At 38.7% G+C, this 25,857-nt stretch overlaps 1 protein-coding gene across 1 annotated transcript; it reads right to left on the bottom strand.

Annotated features, from left to right (window-relative positions):
* Positions 1-91: 91 nt before the first annotated feature.
* On the bottom strand, positions 92-25,351 carry LOC130428381 (protein Atg16l2). The gene is made up of 18 exons (XM_056756360.1): positions 25,065-25,351; positions 24,578-24,647; positions 24,014-24,071; positions 23,102-23,175; positions 22,647-22,898; positions 22,007-22,072; positions 21,688-21,774; positions 21,180-21,233; positions 19,522-19,627; positions 15,473-15,578; positions 13,428-13,498; positions 13,084-13,155; positions 10,124-10,244; positions 9,840-9,945; positions 5,513-5,662; positions 4,251-4,298; positions 2,912-3,013; positions 92-2,777 (listed from the first exon to the last, which is right to left on the bottom strand). The coding sequence occupies exons 1-18, from the start codon at positions 25,249-25,251 to the stop codon at positions 2,684-2,686; spliced, it is 1,824 nt and encodes a 607-aa protein (XP_056612338.1). The 5' UTR covers positions 25,252-25,351; the 3' UTR covers positions 92-2,683.
* Positions 25,352-25,857: the final 506 nt, after the last annotated feature.

Genomic DNA, 25,857 nt, shown 5'->3' with positions numbered 1-25,857 from the left:
ATCAAAGCGCTGTCACATTTCTGTCGTACGCTCCCTCAGGGTGCAGTGAATCAATATACGTCCGGATGAAGCATATCACTGAGCCTTCAGCTGAATTGATGGCAAGCTTTTATTAATTGTATCCCTTTTAGTGTTTTATCATGGAGCACTGGTGTGTGTTGTCCAGTTCACCTTTGGAAAATACATTTGAAACCGTGTCATAGAGGCACACAAACATGACAAGACATATTACACAACAGCAATACCCATAGCATCATTATTGCAGGTTGTTATGACACTAAAATAACTGAAGTCTGAGAAACCAGATATGTTAATAATGTTTTAAAATCAATGCTGAAATCGTATTATTGGCACTTTCCACAAATAGGGTTCACTTAGGTGGTCCATTACTGTTTTAAAGCATTAAAGACACAAATCTTATGTTGTTTTGAGGACGCGTTAAATGTAACAAAATAAACCTAGAATGAAGAGAAGGCACTTTTAAAAGCATCAAATATATCGAAAAAATGGGTTTTAATTTAAGGTTTTGAAAACGACTTAAATGCATCCAACTATTACAATCATACATCATTACGTAATCTGTTGAAGGGAAACGGAAGCTGTGTTTTATTTAGCTGTTAATGCATCATTTTCTCCAATTACACAAATATAATGTTCCCTAAGATACGATGCTATCTGGTCCCACTCTTCAGCAAGATAAGCAATCATTCAGCGAGATTCTCAATCCATATGAGCACACAAACTGTAATAATGACTGCATACGTCAAGCACAACCATTCAACTCTATTACCGTTGTTGCACTCCACCCTGTTACGCTCAGGTTACTATATGAAACATAAAAAAATCTTCAGTTAACAGTATGTATAAGCTTATCAACAACCAAAACCCAACATTAATTCCTACATGTATTGAGTCATTTAAACCAGATATAAATAACCGTCTCAAAATTTGGTAGTAAAAATTGTTTATGCCCAATTTTGTACCCTATTTGTGCACCATGCCAGTCATGTCTTGACAGTTGACATGTTTATTTATATTCTATAATAGACTTCATGGTCAAAGTCATTGGCTTCAACTCTGCAGTTTGGCTTGGTGTTATTGCTTTTCATGTTTATATTCACATAATAACAAAATAAAATCGATATAAAAATCGGTACAGCATTTCACAAAAAATGATGTACTGTTAACAGATTACTATAAAGTTATTCCCTTATATTTATGCAGATTTGAATACATTGTGTCCATACTTGATGCATCACTGCAATGAATTCAGAATGCACTTTATCTACATCCTAAAACAATGTGATAAATTTAGAAATATATCCTGGTCATGTTCTTTGTGAGACTGTAGTATTATAAGATCAATTCTTTGTAACGATGTGAATCAATGGTTTCTTCAGCACTTCATCATATAAACTATCACAAGCGAGGTTTTAAATGAATTAATATCAGACTTGTACAATACGTCACGCATTAAGCTTTCCTCATGTAACCTTCACTTAAAATGCAAATGAAGGCAGCAAATTAAATCACGAGGAGGTCTGTGAATAACGCTGGACTTTTGTTATGTCTGATGGCAGTAATTTGAGTCTTCAAAGTCAGTCAAAGCGGTGCGGTATGATTCTCATCAGACAGAGCGCTCTTTTAAATGCTAATCTGAGTGTGCTTCAGCAGTGAGCATACTGGGTCCCTATGGCAGCACTAAAGAGTGTGGTGGAGGGCAACTTTCCTCTCATTCATTTTTAAAAAGCAAGTCCCTTTATCATAAACTACCAGAGTCAATCCGGTATAACTGAGCGTTACCCTGAGGCTGTGTGAAAATAGATTATGTATACTTAATGTGTGTCCTGTATATATACACTACTGGTCAAGTTTTAAAATGTTTGAGTGAAATGTATCTCATCATCTAAAAAGTGTCGGAAATTAGTAACAAAGCCAAAAATATACCTGAAAACCCTCTCCTAAATTTGAATGAAATGTCTTTAAAAATGGTTAATAACTACTGAATAATGAAAAAAGAGCAGCCAATAAGAGCACAGAATAGACAATATTATTTAAAAAGCATCTCAGGATGACACCTCAAGAAGCTGCCTGATAAAATGACAAAAGGTGACTACACTTAACATGCTAAAATATAACAAGCTTTAATTTTTTGTTTAGATGTTATTGTCGCAACATTATTGCCATAGTTCCCTTTGTGTTACTATTGAATTTCAATGAAGTTCCTATTTACAATTTGGAAAAAATTATATACTTATTATATAAATAAGTGCTAAAAAACGTTTGACCAGCAGTGTATAAATATATACAATATAATAAATCAATGTCTCGGTGTTACGATATGCAATATGCATTCTAATATGAGGCTTTCAAAGTTACTGTACAGTACAAAAAAACAGGGAAAGTATCATTTTACAGACCAACTTCCAGAAAATGTACACATGTCCTACACCCGTAATGATTTGAAAAACTGTTCCAAAACAAAACCCAGACATCTCCATTTGACATTCACTTCTGCACTTCTGTCTGTATGACAAAGCTACTTAGTCACAAAGACAGTAACACCATTAAGAGTCCTGTTGTGAATGGAGTGTATAGTGTGAGGTTTCCAACCCAACAATGCTGTTTTGATGACATCCCATAGTGAGCTTTCCAGGATGAGTCGTGTCGCCCGTATCAGGTCTCAGACGTCACGCCACAGAACAGCTCGACGGCTCGTGTCCACGCTTACGACATGTTCGCCTGACAGCGACCAGGCCACGGCACTTATTGAAGCACTGAAAAAAATGGTGCCATTACTTCACTTGATTTGAGTGTTTTATGTTAAAATGATTATTTTTGCAAGGTAGAGAACACAAGCAATGATAACAAAATGTAAACTTCCAACAAAATAAATGTCCTGTTGCGTCACCTGTGCATGTCAGGAAGCCGTTTCTCCAGCATTCCAGAGTTCACACTCCATATGTACACAGCACCGTCTGCAGAGCCGGCTGCTAGATAACTCCCATCCGGACTGTAAAGAAGGACAACACTGCTGTTTTTAAATAAGTCTACATCCCATCGCCGACTGTTTCTGTCACTTTTGGTGCCTGAAGTCACAAATCTTTTTAAAATCTTTTTGCAATCATGACAGGGTGAATATTTGACTGTAGTGAATACCCTCTGAATAACTGTGTGACCAGTGTAACAGGGTTACGTACACTGTAGTTATGGAAAAATGTTGAGAGATAAAAGCATTGATGGACGCCAAAGGAACCATTAGGAGGCTGTTTGTAGCTTTCTCTTCCCTTTCAAGCTCACATGTCAGATCCAGCCGTGAAAAAAGACACCAAAGCCACAGTGCATTTTTGACTAGCCGTCTCCATGGAAACTGTATGTCTATGCTGGGAGGCGCAGAGGCGCTAAAAGACTCATCTGTAATACTCGTTCCACATCTTATATCAAACGGAGCATGTTGCGTTGAATTTTTGACAACAGGAGGAAAATTGCACGGCCAGATTGTGCAGGGAGACGTCTACGAAATTGTTCTCTAGAGGTGCAAGCGCTCTCTGTTTCAGAATTTTTGATAACGCACAAGGAGCAAAGCTTACCCTTTTGGGGTTGGAAATTGAAAGCAGCTATTTTTGTAGCACCTTACAAAGGCCAATTTTAAAAATGGACACCTCTATTTTAGCAATGAATAAATGCTGAAATTACATCTTTCGTGAAGAGAATGAATGAAAATAGGACACGACAATAGGGTCCTGAAAGTCGTCTATTTTCGACAATGTATATAGAAGCCACTCCGTGTGAATTTAATGGAATGGTTCACCCACACTTTAGTATTTCTGTTTGGAAAAAAAACTATTTAATAAGAATCCCAGTTCATTATCAAAAGAACAGGTCAGAAAAATGAACATTACATTCAATTGTGTCCATCTAGTCCATTGTAAGTGTTTGAGTGAAAATCCCAAACAAGATGCGACTCTTGCTAACACGTTATAAAACAAGAGTAACACAGGAAACGCATCTCGCCAGCTGTTGCTTGCCAGGAGGTCACAACCTTTTTCTCGTTCATGAAGGTGCAAAGATTGGCTTTTCTGTCACTGTGTAAATCCCAAAGACTGTGAGGGTTCATTTAGATGGCAGAAGAGCAGTATGTTTCAGGGACCGTAAGCATCACGCTGTCATCCCAAATGAGATTTTCTATTACTCCAAAGATAAACATTTATTACCGATGGATGATTTGTGTCCTGTTTGTTTTGACTCACCTGAAGATGGCCTTGGTGCTGTCGCTTCCACATTTGAAGCCCTCCGCCCTTACAACGATAACACAGAGAGACAACTTCAGTTTTTTCCTGGATGAACAACAACTACAGAAAGCGCTTGTTCGACTTATAGCTCACCCAAAAATGAATCCACAATTTACTCACCCGTAATGTCATACAAAATGTTTATGACTTTCTTTCTACAGCTGGACACTGAGACTACAGAAATAATGACGGCACGTTGTGCGAGTGACCTTGAGATACGTGAATGTTCTGTTTGTAAAGAAGTCCCAGTTTCGTAAAAGCTACAGTATATAACACCAATTTCTCATTAATGCAATTATGGTGGTGGTGTAATGGTGTGGGGGATGTTTTCTTGGCACACTTTAGGCCCCTTAGTGCCAATTGGGCATCGTTTAAATGCCACGGCCTACCTGAGCATTGTTTCTGACCATGTCCATCCCTTTATGACCACCATGTACCCATCCTCTGATGGCTACTTCCAGCAGGATAATGCATCATGTCACAAACCTCGAATCATTTCAAATAGGTTTCTTGAACATGACAATGAGTTCACTGTACTAAAATGGCCCCCACAGTCACCAGATCTCAATCCATTAGAGCATCTTTGGGATGTGGTGGAACGGGAGCTTCGTGCATCCCACAAATCTCCATCAACTTTAAGATGCTATCCTATCAATATGGGCCAACATTTCTAAAGAATGCTTTCAGCACCTTGTTGAATCAATGCCACGTAGAATTAAGGCAGTTCTGAAGGTGAAAGGGGGTCAAACACAGTAGTAGTATGGTGTTCCTAATAATCCTTTAGGTGAGTGTATTTGAGAAAGAACAGTTTTTCTGCAATTTTGTGGATGTATCATTTCACGTATGTAATGGATGCTTATTTCACCCATTTTAAATAGAAAACGTGTATAGATGGATATTTTTCTGTTGTCTGGATTTCATCGTCAGGGGTTGAGACAAATATAAACAGATGGTTTCAAATATTGGATATAAGAATTTCTACATTTCAAGTTTTAACTGAATGTCACATCCATGTATACTCTATATTGAATCAGCTTCTGAAAAACATGTTAGTCAACCATCTTTAGTATCCCAACACAACTATTTTCTGTCTATCACTCACACTAACTGTTTCTTTTACACATGCTCACATAATCTGCTATTTCAGTCACATCTGTTACAGGTACTGTAGAACAACGGCTTTGTCGTCTTGTCACAGGTGTGAGTTCGAGGAATTTTACCTGAAAAGCACCCTGTCGTTGCTGTTTCTCAGGTCAAGCAGCTGTAGGCTGTTATCTCTGGAGCAGCTGAGCAACTGCCTGTGATCTGGGCAGAGGTCCAGTGATGTCACCCTGCCCTGAAGAGCCACTTCCTGTGTGCAAGTCGCTGCCCTGGTGAACACAGACACACGCTAACTATTGGAATGCTACAACATTACATGACCTGCTATGTAGATTCAGCATTCAGTTGCAGAGTGTTTTGTTTATTTGTTGATATTTTTCATTGGCAAATACATGTGAAACAGGGTTGAACGGAGTTGCTAAATGAGACGAGCAAGATGGATAAATGTGTTTGAAAGTGGCACTAGTTGTTATACCGTCATCATGTTTATTTTGTATCACATTATAAGAAAGATCAAACCAAGCATGATGATGCTGAGGATTCATCGTCTAGGATCTGGCAACGCCAGTGCTCTCTTGAGTCTTCAAGCAGATTGATGTCATGATGATTTGTCTCATGACACTATGAGTGATTGACTCGTGAAGACAACATAGGCCACTGCAGCTTTGCAGCCAAGGGGTTATATTCTGCTTACTTCTCTAATATTCCAAAACGACGATATTTGTTAATAACCAAACAACTCTGGGCCCCACTGATTTTCATTATATGAACACAAACCACTGAGACATTTCTCAAAATATCTTCTTTTGTGGTCTACCGACAAAATAGAGTTGTATTGCGAATTTGAACAACATGAGGATGCGTAAATAAAACAATTTTGTACGGTGAACTACTCCTTTAATGAAGATGAAATTTCATTAAAATAATAAAAACCAAACGGTCCAAATTTTGCGCTATAAGAAATGCAGATGTCACAATAAAGCTCAAATCCCATTACAACAAGATGAGAAGAGAGACAATTATGTGGGCTGACGGTTGCTAGGAGACAAGTGAGCACTCGGCTCCTTGGCAGCTCAAAGCTGTGGTTGCTGGGAGTGAATGAGACATGTCAAGGACTGAGCCGTGGTGTAAATAATGCCTGTTTTTTTATATCTCTATGCGGTCATCTCTATTGTCCATTACGCTCGCTGTCATGCATTGTGATCCACGGAAACAGAACTTTGCGGGACCAAGACCCTTTATGTTGTTATTTTACCTCTCTCATTCAATCACAGCAATCAAACCCCACCGTGATGTTGAATAACATGGGTTACACAACAAATGAGCTGTACTATTACTAGGACGATTCTGCCATAAGATGATGATTTCCAAAGGACATTCATTAATAAAAACCTGACCAGCTGCAGTATGACGTTAGAATTATGCAACGGCTTAGATTTTTCGGTAATTAGGGATACAAGCTGATGACATCACTGTAATTCACAAAAGACTTCCTGTCCGGTTTAGAAAGGTGCTTGTTTAACTTGGTCAACCGACCAATTTACACTTTAAAAAAAAATGGAACATTTTGTATGTTCTACGTGTTTGAAATAAAAAAACATGGTCCTCAAAAATAACATTTGTATTAAGATCCCAATCTATAACTTCATAGTCGTCTTCATCGTTACCTCTGTTTGAATTATAAAATTGCAAGTACAACGTTTACGTGTGTTGAAGTCAAATGATGTCAGATGTATATTTTCTGCAAAATCCGACCATAAAATAAGATTATTCATTATTATTAGCTGTAAGGAAACAGTTTTAAGCACTGGTGTTTTATCCGCTTGCTCAATAACAGATTCTGGATCATCATTTATTTTTAAGGCAAGACAACAATTGTGATTGTTTTAATAAAAGTAAGCTTTGCTAATCCAAGCTTAAACTAAACTAAACGAACGAAACGAAACTAAACTAAACTGAATTCATTTAAATTAAATTAATGAATATATAACTACGCTAGAAAAGAATAGCCTCAAATAAAATAAAATAAACAAAAACTAAGCTTTAATAAAATAAAGCTAAATAAATAAAAATAGTATATAGTAATAGTAATAGTAATAGTAATAGTATATGGAGACTGCATTCATTCATTTATTTATTTATTTAGAAATTAGATATTATTTATTACAATGATCTTACTCGTTGTATAAATACCATGCACTGTGCTGTGTTTTAACTTTTCTGTTTTTCCTGTTTTCCTGTTTGCCCCTGTAAATAAATGTATATATATTTATCTATATAAATAAACTTGAATTGAATTGAGTATGTAAATAGTACTTCTTAGCTTTAATACGACACTTCTTACTTTGTGGGAGCGAGGGGTTTCAGCCACAGGTCTTTAGCGTAGACCATGCAAGACAAAAACTCAGAAAAAAGTACCATGGTATTGTAATTAACTGACGTAAATATAATGAATATTACATTAGCAATTACAAGCCTTCAATTTTTTGAGTAAATTATAATTATTTAGTTAGTTCTTTTGGGGTGAAATATGACCCAGACTTCTTCCCGCGTTTTCCTCCAAAAATCCCTCAAAATACTTTTCCCCTTCCAAAAAAATACAGGAGCATCTTTATAAGAACCCAAAGGATCAAACATTCAGCCTCAAGACAAAATCACATCTGGAAAATGAATTTCATGTTGAGCATGACCAACGCCTTTGAGCGAAAACTGTCAACCCACATGAAAGAAGTTCTGTCAGTCTGACAGAGTTGGTGGAGAGACCAATCTCACGCATTAGCACCAAAGCGTAAACATGCTGTCTCTCACTGGCGCTGACACCACACACACCTGAGGCTATGCTTCTTTAGCTTGTCATGCTAGCAGGACATTAGATGAACAGTGAGTACTGCTAATTCAAGCACTGCCAGCTGGTTTCATTATTCACATTAAACTACAAAACATGTGTGATGTGAATGCATTACAGTGATTAAGACATTTATTATGATGTGACATTTTCTTGATTGGTCACGTTTACATGCACAACAACGACCTGATTGTTGCCAACAATTTGAGAAGGGGATCAACGTGTTTGTATGGTGGCTCAAGGTTGCAATATCCATTGAGCTGATAAAAATGTCATAAATATACTGTATGTACAATACATGCAATAATACAGAAGAGCCCCAACACTAAAAGTGTAAGAGATAAAGACTTTGAGGATTAAATGTATTGCGTTATCAAATCCCTGATAATCATAACTGAATTGAATCGTGAGACCAGTAACGTTTCACACCCCTACCGTTTGATGCATATTGCAAAATGGAAGTCAATACAAGCCCTGATCTTTAAGTAGTTTCTGAGAGGGGACAGGTGTTTTCAGGACAAAAATGCAAAGTTTAAAACACTTAGTAGCAAGTAAATAAGATATTCTAAATTATGTCTCTCTCATGGTTAAATCTCATTTACTCGCTCGTAAATATAAAAAGTATAGTGTACGGACCTTACAAAATATTGGTATGGCACCATCCTGTCGAAGTTGGCCAGGGGTGCGTTTCCCAAAAGCATTGTTAGCAAACTATGGTCGCAAGTTCCGTTGTCCCAGCATAGTTCAATGATTTAAGTATTTCCCGAAACAATCGTTCCAACGATCAATCACAAGCAACACCGCGAAGTTGTGTGGTTGGAACTACAGGTCTATAGCTTTGTATTATGACATGAAGACTTAAATGCATCATGTCTTTGAGCAAACTAAGAAAGTAATATACAGTGCATTCTATATCCATCATTTGAAATATATACACTTTTTTTAGTTTAAAGGGACGTCAGTACGTGGTGTGATTTGTCTAAGACCGCCCAAATGTACACACAAGTAAGGTGGACATACTTGTAAATCTCATTGTATCGTCATCACCGCAGCCATGTCGTGGAGACGCTGTGTATTTCGTTTGCGAAAAGAACATCTCTTTGTTTGCCCTTCCAAAAGATTAGACAGCTAAAAATGATTGGTTACATTTTATTAACAGTTCTGTTTCAGAACAGTACAATGGGAATATTCCAGTGTGTGCAGCGCATTTCACAGATGATTGCTTCATGAACCTTGGAGAGATCAAGGCCGGCTGTGCACGAAAGCTTTTGTTAAAAAGTGGGGCAATTCCAACCATTACAACTTCGCAAGGGTTCGGCCTTGAATTGATAAGGAAAGTACCGATGCCATTTTATCACCTCCCAGTACAACTGCTTTGGAACCTGATGCTCCAAATATGTTAAGAGGCATCACATTTCTGTCACACGCTTGCAGTATTCGACCAAGCACTGGTTGACTGGCCAATCATAGCACACCTCGATTTACAGCCCTTTAATGCATCCTGGTAGGAAAACTTTACAAGTCTTGCTATGTGATGCTAAATAGACCACTTACAGGACTGCTTTATTAAATGAGTGTCGCTGTCATTTCTTTGCTCTTACCTGCTGTCCCAGAAGCGTATCTTTCTGTCATAATGGCTGCTGATGATAAGGTACTCTGAGCACACGACATCACTACAGAAGGATAACACATCAATGGTCTGGATGCCTGGATGATGTACAAAGAGAGAAACATAATCCTAAATGAATTCTATAGTTGTGGTTAATGCTGGTCATCTGGCATTTCACAGGGAATATAATGTCACATGTGTTACGACAGTGGCAAAAGATACCTCCATATGCATATCTCTATGCATAGAAGTGTGTTTTGTGTTTGTGACACGTACACGCTGCTCGCTGGAGGTCCCAGATCTTCACAGTTCGATCGGCGCTGCCCGTCACCACCTGATTCTGTCTGTAAATAAATCTGGCTGCTGTCACTTTACGAGAATGACCTGTCAATGTAACCTGAAACGACACATAAAGGTACACCTTATAAAGAGAGAGTAACCTAATGAAACCAGACCTGTACTTGCCAACCTTAAAGCGACAGTCTGCAAGATTTTTGAGTAAAAATTTGCTTAGAAAAGCTTGTAATAATGGTTTGGTCGGGTCGACTCTCCCAAAGATCCTCATATGGTGTCTTTCGTCTAGGCGTAATTTCGTCACGTTCGTAAACAGAACAAAGTGGATCCGGCGGCTAGCCCGCGTGTGGATGCTGCGGGTGACAGGTGTTTTGTTAACGTGTGCTCACAACTGCTGGGTAGGATTTCATAAAATGTTTAGTACTATTTATGGCTGCGTTTAGTACTTTTACTTATAAACGCCAAGCAGTGTTGACATCTGGGGATTCGTCATTTGTAAAAACATGAAAGAACAAACTGATGACAGTTTACAAAGAAACAGTGAATGTGATTGGACCCGTGCGAAAACAAGAATTAATATTGTCAAGGCATTTCAAAGGTGGCGTGATCTGAAAGGATTGTGAACAGATGCAGACATGGCATTATTTCTTCTGAACAGGTAACGTTAACGTTAAGACATTTCAATATTTTAATAGATAACAGAAAACCGTTGCGCACTTGTTGTGTTCATACAGACGGGTACTGTTTCATCAGTTGTTCTTTCTCTCCTTGTTATGTTCATTATGATAAATGTTATTTAAGACCTAACGTTATTCGAACGGGATAAGTATTATCTGGGGACCTCGTGTGATTTAGAAATTATGTTAAACGTAACTGTTATCTCCCCACATCTGTATTTCATGTGGCGCGAATTAGCATGGACAAGTTAAGCCTGTGATTTTACTAAAATTGACAGATTTATATCCAGGATTTGATGGCAAGGCTTTTCATAAAGTTTTTATAGTTGTTTGGTGTATAATGATTTATGACCGTGTCTGTCGGCACTTGAGACCGGTGTTCGGGGATCTTCTGTCAGGTTCGCATTACGGGAGTTTCCATTAGAAATAACAAAATGACCCAGCACCGGAAAAAATATCAAAACACTTCAACACGGCCTCCATTTGTGCTATTTGTGTCTGTTTATGTTCTTACTAGTTTCGCGTTATATCATCTGCCATGTTATCTGTGTTTATTACGCGCTACTGGTGTACAGTGAAGATTCTCACCGCTGCACTGTCACAGGCCACGAAACGGTTTCAGTTATGTTTCCATGTGAGCCTGGTCCGACACGACACGATAACAAACTGTTCTCAGCTCAGAATTTCGTGCTAATGAAGCCTTTATAGCTCAGTCTCTACAGAGGCAACGCCTGACGCTTTTGTGTTTACATTAAAAAAATTCCTTTGTCAGCCCTGCGGTGGAAAATGAAACCATTTACATACCGGCTGGCATGGGTTGCCACGGAGTGGAACGATTAACAAGAACAATTCGGCGCGATGGTGGAGGAGTGCTCTTTGATTAAGCCACTTAAAGGTACAATAGGCCTAAGTGTGTGTGTGTGTACACACCACCTCCGCCTCATTTTGAGCCAGGAAAAACCATGGTACTTATATATTTCTTTGCCTAGGCACAGTTAACGGTGCTGTGTGTGATTTTTTGTAGGATCTATTAACAGAAATGCAATATAATACATTTATACATATATGAGGTGTATACAGACCTTACATAATGAAGCATTATGTTTTTATTATCTTAGAATGAGCCATTTCTATCTACATACACAGCAGGTCACCTTATATTGAATTCACCATGTCATTTCTACGGTAGCTCTAAATGGACAAACTGCTTTACCGAGTGCGTTTCGTAAATATGTTATCTCCTTCGGCAAAGAAGCAAAAAAATGTACAACATCTTAGTTCTGTGTCAGCCACTGCAGTGCTTCGAAAGGGAGGGGGAGCGGTGGAGTGAGCCGTTGGTTTCGATTCACAACCTCACAGCTAGATGCCGCTAAATGTCACGCACTGGACCTTTAAAGTCAGCATGAAACCAGCATGAGCATGAGTCAGTTTGCAATCAGTTAGTCATTGAACCCCCGCCCTCGCGCCATTCCTCGTGACAAGAAGTGAAGAGAAGTTGTTTCGATGGGGGAAGAGATCAACGTTATTTATTAAAGATTACAAAGAACAACACCATTTAAAATATATATATTTATATTGTAAACAAAATGTGGTGCACGAATAAATTCTTTATAATAAACACTGCACCACTGTGTAAATTTTATAATTTATATTTTTAATTTCATGCCGCATTTAATATTAATCTACCAGTTTTTTTTCTAAACTGTGCTTTTTTGTGCATTTATTGATCTCAACCTGTCTGTAATGTTTTTTGTTCAATTAAAATAACATAAAAAGTGTCCGTTTTGATTACTAGGTGACTTTAAAGTTAATTTTGATGTTTTCATTTTCATTTAGTTTTCATTCGATATTATCCTATGTATTATATAAACAACAACCACTTTACTAACTAATTTCTAATTGAAGTGGACGTTACAATGCACTGCATAGTAGGAATGACCCATACTAACTCAGTTTTTTTCTAAATGAATTTGGCAGATGCTCTTATCCGATGTGACAAACAATGCGTTCAATGTAGATTTATATTGAACCTGTGACATTTGACCTGCTCAACTGTCTGAGCGACATGAACACTGCATTCTGCCCCTTAAAGGACATTTTACGGACATTTTTTAAAGGTCAGGTGCAAAATCTAAGCAGGCAAAGCAGCAAACATCTATAAAAAGTCTCACAGTAATCTGTCTCATCGCATGATGTTCTGGTGTAATTCAGAGAGAAAGGCCCACACATGGGAGGTTTGGGTGGGTGAGAGGTAAGCTCTGTTACCTTGGGAACGCAGTCATCCAGCTTCCAGAATAGAGCTGACTTGTCATATGACGCAGCTAAAATCCGAGTGCCCTGATGGAGAAGCACAATGACACATCCCACAATGCATTAGAGGAGAAACCACAGCAGTATGATCTGAAAGGTCTTACAGGAACAATGTCTAGTATTACTAATATAGACACTCAAGAGCCCAGGAGCTCTTAAGCTATAACAGCTCGTTCATACACGCTATGTAACACTTCATGGATTGATCTGGAACATTATTCTCTAAAACAAATCAAGAATTACTGCAACAATGAAGGAGAATTGCTTATAGTGCCATTTATTTGTACTATATCTGTTACCGTAGGGTCGAATTCAATGCTGGTGATGCCTTCATTACTTCCATCTAATGTTCCTCTGTTCTGAAGAGTTCCTGTTAAGACACTGAAGCATGTTACAACTAACTCATTAATATTTAACATTTCCTGTAGGCTGTGTGCAATAGTTTAATGTGTCAATTTGAGAATTTGGACAAACCCTATGAACAACAGTCATAATAACACATATTAACACAATTAACATGTTACTAAATTCGGAGCACTTGATAAGATGTGGTGTTATATTTTTCAGTAGAGTGACATCTGGTGGTCGTTGCAAGGAATCACATTTTTTAAAGCTCAAAAGCCATCACTTTAACAGCATTTAAAGGGGTCATATGACGCGGCTTTAATGAATATTATCTTTTGTTTTAGATGTTATGCAATGTGTATACACGATTTAAGATAAGACTGTATTTTCCACATACCGTGCATGTTTGTATCTCCTTTCTGCCCCGCCTCTCTGAAACAGGCGGATTTTCATCTAAGCTCATCGCTATGTTTGAGGTGTCCTACGATTGGCCAGTTAACCAGTGCGTAGTGATTGGTCGAATTTGTAACGCCTCTTTCCATATTTGTATACTTCAGTATACATTTGGGCGGTCTAAGTGAAGTCATACCACGAACTGATGTAGATTTGTGGGGGGTGTGGTTACACGAGGCGTTTCAGGCAGATCTGGGTGAGCATTCGCTTTTAGATAGAATGAATCTTTTATTTTGACACATTCATTTTTACAATTTCACGTGTCTTAATACATGCATGGGCAATTTATAACACACCAAAGACAGAAAAAAACAGGTGTTCACGCCATATGACCCCTTTAAAGTCCCCGTGAACCGGAAGTTGCGATCGTTTTTACATCCGTATTTTGACACATTTCCGAGAGAAATGGAATTTAAGTGATTTTTTTTACATTTACATTTAGTCATTTGGCAGACGCTTTTATCCAAAGCGACTTACAGTGTCACTTATTACAGGGACAATCCCCCTTGAGCAATATGGAGTAAAGTGTCTTGCTCAAGGACACACTGGTGGTGGATGCTGGGATCGAACCAGCAACCTTTGATTTACCAGTTCAGTGGTTTAACCCACTAGACCAGCGGTTCCCAATCCTGGTCCTCGCGACCCCCTACTCTGCATATTTTGTATGCTTCTCCTACCGCTTCGGAGGTTTGTTTAATACGCCCATAAGAGCCCTGCGAAGTAAACATCACTAGATATTCTGCCATAAATCCCGTTCGAAATGTGGATAATGTTGCGCAAATCTCAAAATTACGGTTAAATTACCCTTCAATCTTCCGTAGTAAGTTTTGTTCTTCGTGTTCTTAAATTAACGTCAGACGATTTCATGTGTGCAGGGAGTAGAGAGCAATGAACACAGTTCAGGGAACACGTCAATGGGAACGCGGTTCATTCATTAAGCTCTCTTCTAATGAGCTAGAGATTTAAATCAGGTGTGTTAAACAAGAGAGATACACAAAATATGCAGAGCGGTGGGTCGCGAGGACCAGGATTGGGAACCGCTGCACTAGACCACCATCTCTGATTAAATTAGTGGGCGTGGCCTGCGTTTTTCAAATCGATTTGATTGTAAATGGTGTAAATACCGCTGTTGGATTCACTTTAAGGTTGAAACTGGCAGCAGACTGGCAGTAAAAGGGGAGGAGTTACCGCTTGCTCAGAACAAAGCCGTCTAATTTGTGTCATTTAAAATAGATAGTCATTACAGGAGGGAAGTGCATTTTCAGATTTTAACTGAAAGATTATGAGGGTACATATATAGAAAATGATCCACATTGAAAAGCTATTTACTGTAAAAGCTTCAATATTTCTTGAAAAAATAAGAATTGTTATTTTTTATTTCACTGGGACTTATATGGAAAATAACACAGTTAAATAAATTATTGAATAATACAATTAAAGATAAAATAATTATTTAATTAAATAAAAAATAACTAATGCATACAATTTTAAATAAAAATGCAATAAAATGAAATAATTAATAAAACATGTTTTTTCCTAATTGTACCTGCTTCAATGTCCCATAGTTTGATAACTCTGTCAGTGCCGCCTGTAGCCAGCAGGTTTGATCTGGTGCTGAACCTCACAGCGTTGATTCCCAGCTCGTGAGCGTCCTAAAAAACATTTTTGGATCAAAAACAGTTTCTTTAAAGCCGCCGATCATTCATATTGATTTAGATAACTGTACTGAGACTTACACATACAAACTAATAGCACAGACAAACTGTTCAGCCAGAAAATAAAATCTATTTCAAAATGTAATCTCAGTAGCAGTACCATGGTACAGTGATGGTACGTAACACTACTGTATCATACAATACTTTAATACAGTATATGCTGTAAACTGGTATTAAATGATTACCAAATTCATGAACCATGATGTTAACATGATATTTTAATTTAAAGAATACACATGGTCCATTCTCTTATGAAAATAAACCATGGGTAACATAACGGCTTGGTTTACGTCTGTGACCTCTGTTCCCTGATGGAGGGAACGAGACGTTGTGTCGAGAACGACAGATGGGGTTCGAACAGCATCCAAATGAGCTGGACTGCGGGGGTGGAGTCGCCACTTTCCGCGAGGCATATACTGACGAGAAAACGCGTTGTGCAAGAAGCACAGCCCACAACTCTTGGCAATTGATATGCCAGCTCCGGCGGGGGTTCGTCCAATGCCCCGCCACTGCGTGATCGTTACACACTGCACCGTACCCCTGCAGAAGGGCGTCATCACCATGCGCCTGCTGCCGGTGTGCCACGCTGTCCTCGGAACTCGACTCTGTAGCCAGTGTTTAAGCGGTCTCATGTGCATCAACCTGAGGGGTATTACCCCTGCCGAGGACGCCATGTGTCCCAGGAGCCTCTGAAATTGTTTCAGGGGGATCGCTGGCTGCCTGAAGTGTTCCAGGCAGTTCAACAGCAATTGGGCGCGTGCTGCGGACAGTCACGCCGTCATGGTGACAGAGTTTAGTTCCATACCGAGAAAGAGGATGCTCTGCACTGGGGAGAGCTTGCTCTTCTCTAGGTTGAGCTGTAATCCCAACCGATCTAGGTGCCGGAGCACCAGGTCCCTTTATGTACACAACATATCTCGCGAGTGTGCCAAGATAAGCTCGTCAAGATCGTTTAGTATCCGCACACCTTCCTACCCTCAGGGAGATAGGGTGGCTTCCACGATCTTCGTGAAGACCGTGGGGACAGGGACAGACCGAAAGGGAGAACAGGTTGATTGCCACGAAACCAATCCTGACACCTGATAGATGTCTGGATGCGCCTCTGCGTGAGCATCCTGAACAGAAGCTTGTGAAGGTGCTTTGTTCAGGGTACGCAGACCTATGGGGCGCGACCCGCCGTCTTGGGAACGATGAAGTGCGGGCTGTAACCCACTGAACCTCTTGGTTTTGAGGGACGAACTCAATACCTGTTTCGCCAGAAGGGTGGTGACCTCTACCCGAAGTACGGAGGCGTCCCTGCCTCTGACAGAGGGAGAGAGGATGCCCCGAAAATTGGGAGAGTCTCTGGCGAACTGGATCGAGTAACCGAGATGGACCGCCCTCATTAGCCACCAAGACAGTGTGGGCAGCTCTCAAGCTCCCAGGGACTGTGACAGGGGGACCAAGGGGACGGTCTGCTTCATCATTCCCACGGGTGCATCGTAGATCCGGCAATGTAGAAGAAGAATTCATTGAATTTGTTTTGTTCGTAATCATGAGCGAAGGCTCTGAACAACAAGAGGTAAATGAATGCTGCACACGGGCTTCGTTTTATACTGGACATCCGGGGGCGGAGACCGGCATGGAAATTTCATTCGCCAAATTTCATTGGCCTTCTCTATAGTAGTCAAGAGTTGATTGGTTCTCAAGGGCGAACCCCATCTGTCGTTCTCCACACAACGTTGTTTACTATGGTCTCACCACAATACCCATAGTTTAACAATTTTGATTGTAGTAAAACTATGGTAATACAAATTATAATAAAAGAAAAATTAAAATTCGATTCTCAAGTTGTTCCAAAGTTTCTCTGTTACGTTGAACACAGTATAAGATCTTTGAGAAATGTGGAAAACCAAAAAGTTTTGGGGCACTAAAACAACAATAGTTGTTTTCTTTTCTTACTACAGTAGTCAAAAGTGTGGATACAAACATTCTTCCAAATATCTTTCTTTGTGTTCTGCGGAATAACACAATTTCTACAGGTTTGGAACAGCTTGAGGGTTAGTAAATGATGAAAGAGTTCTTATGTAGTTCAGATGTTTCTCGCACTATGAACTGCTTCTCTCTTCCGTGGTTTATTTTCACACGTGAGTGGGCCCCTACTGTAATGGTGGCATGCCGTGTCAGCACATGTTGTGATTATTCTTTCACATGGGTGCTGTTCAAAATGGCGACGAGTATTTTCATGCACATGCTACATGCTTTTATGAAGCGTCCTCCGTAGGACAGTGGTCAGAGCTGCTCTCTACTATGTGGGATATCCGGGTTTGATATCCATCTTAACCATCATGTCCAAAGTACACTGTAGTGTGTTTTACGTGTGCGCTATTTCTTATATTATACGGATGTGAAGCGTCTGTAATACCTGTGTAAATCTTTTTGGCTTAAAGGGTTCAGGCCCTCCACTAAGTGGCTTGCGATACTTCCATGAAAGCACCGCTGTCCGTGTGACTGTATGGGTGTGTGTGTGAGCGTTTTGCACAGACCTCCAACCAATAAATTGGTCACCATCCTGTACCGACCTTGCCAATCATTGCACGGTTATTATGCGCCTCTTCAGTACTTATAGGTCTTCGCTTTTTGCATACTATCATATGTGTGGCATATCCAGACAGCCCCTTGTATCAGGTGCTTTCGGCGGTTCACAGATAGTCATACGAGTTATTCTACTAACTGAGCCATATATTTGTTTTAATCCAGACAACCCCTCGTCGTAGGCGATTTCTGGGATATTCAATAAGTTTCAGTAAGATCTAGAGAAGACGTGTCCCCAGTTCGTTTCACGCAATGTCTTGTTCCCTCCTCTCAGGAGATGATTTTTGAATGTACTCGATGGAACTTTAAAAAATACCAAAAACATAACACAATTGTACTTTCTGATCATGGTGTAGTGAGATTATGCATGCAAACCTTATGGTTAATGTAACCATGTCTCATTTGAAGGAACTTATATTTTTACAGTGGGTTTTTTGTGCTCACTGTTATTTTTATACTAATGTGAAACTGAAAAAGAGGAACAGCCTTTTCTAGAGGTGTGGAATAATAAAAACGAGCTGTAAGTGATAACGGACATCAGTAATTTACCACAGAAAATTCAGCAAATTTGAGATGTTTCTCTCGTGTCTTTCTAAGGCTTGAAGGGGGCTTTTGTAACTAGAACTGTAATTGAACATCGAGCACATCTCCAATGTGCCAAGAACTATATGATAACCACGACATCAGCGCTGACATTATCTTAATCTGAAGGAAGTGGTTACTCCTGTCTATACCACAGGGAGCGAGCGCTGGTTCCTGGTGTTAGCTTTTTAAATGAAAATGGCCGTCTGAACAACCAAATGACTGTACATAACAGAGCGGCAGTGTGCTACAGAAAGACACTTTCACAGATACACACACAGACGCTTTGTTTCATGACAGCCACACCATCCATAGACCACCAGTTACTTTCTCTTTACAATTCATATCATAAATCACTTACCATTTTCTCTTGTGTATAAAAACTAAAACTATGTTTTCTGGCCCTGTACACCCCCCATTCAATGAATTGCAGCTATATAAATGTAAAATGTATTCAGGAGCTTGCTTTTGAAACTGGAGATAAGGTTTTCTTACCTAAGACGTGCAGTTTGTTTACATCATATTTTTCTTCATATAAAAATGAATGTTATCAAATAACTGTTTCCCCATCAACAGGGTAAATTTGGTTCCGATTTCACAATCTTTGCTTTACAAGAGCAGAATGCAAGTCATCATGGAACGCAAACATCATTGAATCTTGTGAGAATGATGAATCATGTTTTGAGGAAACTGTGTTAATGATGTTGAATACAGTTACACGCACCAGTGTATAGATTGCCTTAGTCGGGACTCTGGCAGCCAGACAGACACCTTTTGGTATAAAATGATCTTCATCTGAACTGCACACTGATCTTCCTCTGATCTTTCTCCTGGACACAACACAGACACACAAACACAAGGTCTAAACTACTCACATCACACTTTACGCAAAGTAGCAAAGTTAAACATTATATGACACATGTTAGTGTGTTTATGAACATAATAATACCTAACATACTTTTTTTCAAATATAAAACATTGACATAAATTCGTGCCTCTAAATAATTAGTTGAGCCAGTATCAATGTCAGGATTCTCAAACAAAGAGAGCAATGTTTTGAACTTATTTCAACTCTATATGTTAAGCTAGAAAAAGTGATAGTTCACCCCAAAATGAAAAATCTGTCATCAATTGCTCCCCCTCTTGTCATTTCAAACCTTTATGACTTTCTTTCTTCCGCAGAACACAAAAGAAGATATTTTGAAGAAATTTGGTAACCGAACCGCACTGGTACCCATTCATTTCTATTGTGTGAACACAAAACAAATGCAAGTGAATGGGGGCCAGTTAACAACATTCTTCAAAATATCTTATTTTGTGTTCTGCGGAAGATAGAAAGTCATGCAGGTTTGAAATGACGAGAGGGCGAGTAAATGATGACAGAATTTTCATTTTTGTGTGAACTTTCATTTTAAGCACTTTTGTAGCGTCATTTCCAGACAAATATGAGGAAAAAATCTTGACGTCTCCGATAACACTCATGTAGTCATTGTGAACCTGAACGGATTTCATAAAAGCTGTTACTTCAAGTGTAGGATGGTCGATGTAATGCTCAAGGAAATGAACACTATTATATCACTTCGGGCACTATCACATAAACTTGGTGCAATGCGGCGCAAGGTGCAGCGCAAGTGTTTTTTCTAGTTTCAGAGTGATGAAGTTCTCATTTTCCCGTCCTGCGCCGCGCTGTTTAACTCTTTCACTGCCATTGACGAGTTATCTCGTCAATTAAAAAAAAACGCTTCCCCGCCAAAGACAGAAGGGAATGAGAGATGAGACTCTGATTGGTTTACTGCACTTTACGCCCCCCCAAAAAAACATGCATTATTCAGGACATCCCATTTAGACCCGTTTTCCCGTCGTTAAACCAGCAAATGTGAATTCCGACACGCCCTGAGTGTACATGCGCCGTTCGCTTTAGACCATGCGCTTAGATCACTAAAATAGGGGCCTTCCACTATAATCAACAACCTGCAGGTCTAAAGGCCTGTTTACAACAATGAATATAACAATATCTAACAAGATAGTTTCAAAAGTCTTTCTAAATTTTTAAGAAAAGTGTCATCCACACCACAAGAAGAATATCATTGGGCTCACTTCAGATTCTATTCTAGCTTGTGCACTTAATGTGTAAAACTGCAGTGTGCAAATTGACAATAAACATAACATGTTAGACCAATTGTCTATTGGTGTGGATGCTTATGTAGTTATTGTCATAGTTTCTCATTAAAGTTATTAATTGGTGTGAACAGGTCTTAACTTCAATACATGGGTAACATTGCTACCTGCTAACCAATGTATGGCAGGTTGAACTCCATAAAGTAAGTAATGTGTCTGGACGAGATTTTCTCAAGTATAATTTAGCGTGTAATGAAAACTTACTCAAAAAGACCTTTGAGAGAGTTGATGAAACGGGGGGATGTAGCTGAAGCAGACCTAGGAGGAAAAAGAAAACAACAATTAACTGTGGGAACAACTACTGTACATGAACAATATGGGTGTTTTTTCATGCGCTGTCTTACAGCGATTACGCTAAAGCATGTTCATTCATGTAAACAACAGTTTTCTTTTACAAGGGAAAGGTCATACACAGCACATAAGCACAAACTGGCTGGAACACACATAGACTCTTTACTTTGTACCTTTACTTTGTTCTTTCATGTAAACACCATCACTGCTGTTCCTGTTGTTTATTAACATGCGTGTCTAAGTGCATTTCTGTTTACATGCACATACATTTTTTGTGTGTTGTTTGGTTTGAGCTCATTTATTATAGTTATTCGGATTGTTGTCCTTTAGGATACTAATGATACAATGAACTATAAACATTTAAATTTCAACTAGTGTCTGAAGATTCCTTTAAAATAAGTAGAAAAGTAACTCCTTTCACCTTAAAAGTGGTCTATGGGATCCTTGCAACCTCTCTGAAGTCTCACATTCTGGTGATGGTAATGAGGGTGACATATTTCCTGACTCTCTGGATAAAAAGAACAGAGGAATGATGAAAGAAGACTTTTCGACGCCAATTTTCTAATACGCCCGTATTGTTATTTACTACAAAGCCTTTGTCAATCTCAAAGTAGATGTCAAGCTATTCTTTTTGCTGGAATAATTTGTGGGAAAATATTTATAGATTATTTCCAATAACCTTTAGTAACATGAAACCCATTAAATGAGAAGCAGTGTCAGTATATAGAGCGGTAACTTACTCATCAACATTGACTTTCTTACAGGCAGCCATCTGAAGCTCTTTGTGTAGACTGGCTTCTTTGGCCCTATGATCAAAGAGGATGTGGCGTGAATGAAATGAGCAGAATTTGCTTTCAGGATTGTGAAAAAGGATACGAGACGACATTGTTTTCCTAAACCACAAATCATTATTTGCTTTGGAAAAGATCGATGGGTCTCTTTCACTAATAACTCCATATATTATTTATATTACAGAACTTTTTCTGTCTCAATTCTAAACAATCAAAATACTTTTGGTATGTGGAAAATACAGCGATTTTGAACCTTAAATCGTGTATACATATTGCATTACATAGAAAAAAATACTTAATATTCGTTTTAGCCGTGTCATATGACCCCTTTAAAGATACTCCTATCACATTTTAAGTGTCCACTACTACAAAAATGCCATTAAAACATACGAACATGGATGAAAAGCCTAAACCTAAAGACAGATTTCATGATTCATATTTCATATTTCAAATCAATTCTGCTGAATTCTGAAGCCCACCTCTAATGCAGAAAAAAACTAAATGTGCAGATTTCACATGGCCGCTTTTATATGCATTTATAATGATAATACATAAAAGGTTATTGTTGTGTAAAATTTGGCCCACTGACCTCACTCTCTTCTCATTACGATGGTTCATGCGCACAGCAGCCTGCTGTTTGGGTCGAATCATGTGCTCCAGGATATCCAAACTGCGGCTCTTTTCATTCCTATAGGTACTGTCCATGAGCCGGTGCTTCTCCAGCAGCGTGTCATAGCTCTGTTTCAGGAGACGGTTCGCTTCCTGCACCTCTGCCACACGATCCTGAAGAGTGCTGTGTTTGGATGTCACATCACTGAGATGAATCTGAACCTCATTCAGCCTGATAACCAAACAAAACCCTTTATGAATAAGTCAGATCTATTACAAAGTAAATCCCAATACATTTTGGAATTTGGTGATACATTACACGCTGTTTTGCAAGTGCGGAGCAACAAAAGCATAAATTTGATTTTGTTTTAAACTGTGGTGTAGGAATGATGCGAGCTACTGTGACAGAAACCATTAGAGAAAAAGAAGATTTACGTGGTATGTTGTTCATCAAGTGTCGCTTCCTTTATCTGAATTCTCTGCTGCAGTTCCACCACTTGGTATGCAAGCTTAAGGAAAAAATATCAGAAAGCAAAAGAGAAAATTCATTATAAAGAAGACGTCAGGCTGCTTGTTTATCCTATTGAATGTATTTTGTTAAATGTGAAAACTCTTTCAGTGCAACTGAGCTTTTAAAAGATGTTAAAGTTGGGAGGGGGACCATTATACTGATGGAAGGCAGATATGAAGCAGGTTTTTTTTAAATGCTTCCACGTAAACTGATCTCGGAACAACTTCAGAGCAGAATCAAGAAATGTTAGAACCGGTTATGCCTGAAATTCAGACAACCACGGTCATTTTTCAAGTTTTATTGTTTTATTTTATTCACTTGGTTCAATGTGTATTTCTTAAACGAAATTATTTGAAATGATTTTTTAATAAAGAGACAACATATGTTCACTTATGGGTTTGGTGGTGGACATCTAAATGTTTGCAGGATAAACAACAGCAGTTAAACTTGAAAACACGCATTTACTGATAACAATCCACCTGAACTGCTTAAAGTGATAACTCACCCAAAAATAATAAAAATCTGTCATCATTTACTCACTTTTAAACCAGTATGATTTTCATCGGCAGAACACAAAAAAAGGTATTTTAAAGAATGTTGTTAACCGGCACCTATTTTTGCATCCATACAATAGAAGTCAATGGGTGCCTGCGCTGTTCGTTTACCAGCTTCTTCAAAATATCTTCTTTTGTCTTCTGCTTCTGCTTCAAACCAGTCATACAGGTTTGAAATGACAAGAGGGCGAGTAAATAATGACAGAATTTTCATTTTGAAGGTGAACTATCCCTTTAACTGATATCGTATGAGATGCGTATGAGGTTTTTCTCTTACTGTACCTCACCGGTGGTGGTTTTTAGAGACTCCAAAGAATCCTCAGAGGAGCGCCTGCATGGACTACAAAAGCAAATCTTAGAAATCTTCTCAGATCAAGATACAAAAAGATCCTGTCTGAACATGTACACATTTATTATGATGGAACGGCTCAACAAGGAATAGTTCATATAACTAAAGTACTGTGGTAGTATCAGGATGGTTTCAGATGGGTTTGTTGCATACTTCATGGTAGACAATGATGACCTTATTAATACCTTATTACCTAATTATTACATTTGTGTACCACAGTATTTACAAGGTACTAAAACCTTGTTGACTTCAAGGCCCACACAGCAATATTTACAGCCTCGTATTCACAAATTATACTCTACAAAATATTCTTGAGTGTGGAGTAACGTATGTTTGTCTAATAAGGAACATACTTTATATGTCATCACTTTCAGTTGTTTTAATGTTTGTTAGTTGAGGCTGTTCTGTTGGACCCTGAAGCTGTTTAAAGTAACAATTACTTGTTAGAATTTACAGTTTAGCACCAGAGTGCATCAGGACTCAAATGTGACAGTTACCTTGTCCCTGTTCCCAGAATTCCTTTGGTTATAAAAGCTCTTTGTTTGGACTTCTCCAGCAGACTGTGATCTATAAAAACAGAAAGAGAAACTTTCATAAACTGGTGAAAAAAAAAAGTGGCTTGTAAATGAGACATTCCTTTTGCACTCAACATTTACAACCTACTAATTTTTAAAGCACACAGATTTGTATTGTTTGTGTTTCATAATACTTATTATTCAGAGTAAACAGTTACGCACATGTTTCTTAATGTATGGAAATTATAAATACATCGAGCATTCTCATATTTGGCAAGTGCACGGACCCATGTTGAATATAATGTGTAAATTATAGAAACATAAGTATACACACATATAACAATGATAGTTGGTAAAGACAATACTATATTTAAATACTTAATCGTGCTAATGCCTACTAAACAATTACACAATGCAACCAAGTGACATGAGCATGGCCAATAAAAATAACAGCATTAATAAAGCTTACATGAGTTTATAATATCGTGAAAAACACTCATTTGTGTCATGTTTCGATGTTTCAGCTGTCTGACAATGTGACGCTTCCAGGTTTCGCTCTGTTTAAAGTTTCTCGACGCAGCCATGATCGTCCAGATAAAACACATTAACAATCGTCGCCTTTCTAACACATTATTCGTAGACGTCCGCTTCGTCATCTGGAAGTCATAAATGTGTTTTTCATTACGATGAACGTGCAGGAAAGTGGTACGAAGTCATTTCTGGTGCAGTTGTGCGCGGCGAAACGCGACGCGTCATTTCTTTGGCTGGTTGTGTTGAAAGCCATTCAGGAACGCGCGTCACGGGCCTGCTGCAGGCACTAAACTTTTTGCGCAGACTGAAAGAAATATGACATCAGAGTACCGCGAGAGCGAGCCAAGTAAAAGGTTACAAGCTAGTATCGCGGTACATCCAACGTCAAACCTCGATCAGGCTGCGCAGCGCTGCATGAAGTCGAACACGCCCACTGCTGATGATGAGAAATCATGACAAATCAGTGAACGCGTCTCAAATGAAGAAAACGAATCACTACAGTTAAGCCTGACTAAACTGGGCGTGGTAAGCTTGTCCGGACGTTGTTTCTGATGAAGTAATTTATTAAATGTTATTTATATATAAAAAAATTGTGTATAGTTCAATTACGAATAGTTCATTTGAAAAAACATTTTCAGAAATCACGTTTCTTGTGCATTCCAATTAATACAAACTTCAGTTGGGTTCATGATTAGTTTATAATAACAAAAAAATAGTGCTAGCTAAAACAA

This window comes from Triplophysa dalaica, chromosome 9 (assembly GCF_015846415.1).
Source record: "Triplophysa dalaica isolate WHDGS20190420 chromosome 9, ASM1584641v1, whole genome shotgun sequence".
Classification (NCBI taxonomy): Eukaryota; Metazoa; Chordata; class Actinopteri; order Cypriniformes; family Nemacheilidae; genus Triplophysa; species Triplophysa dalaica.
The sequence above is the reverse complement of the archived record's forward strand: the minus strand, read 5'-3'. Positions and strand labels throughout refer to the sequence as shown.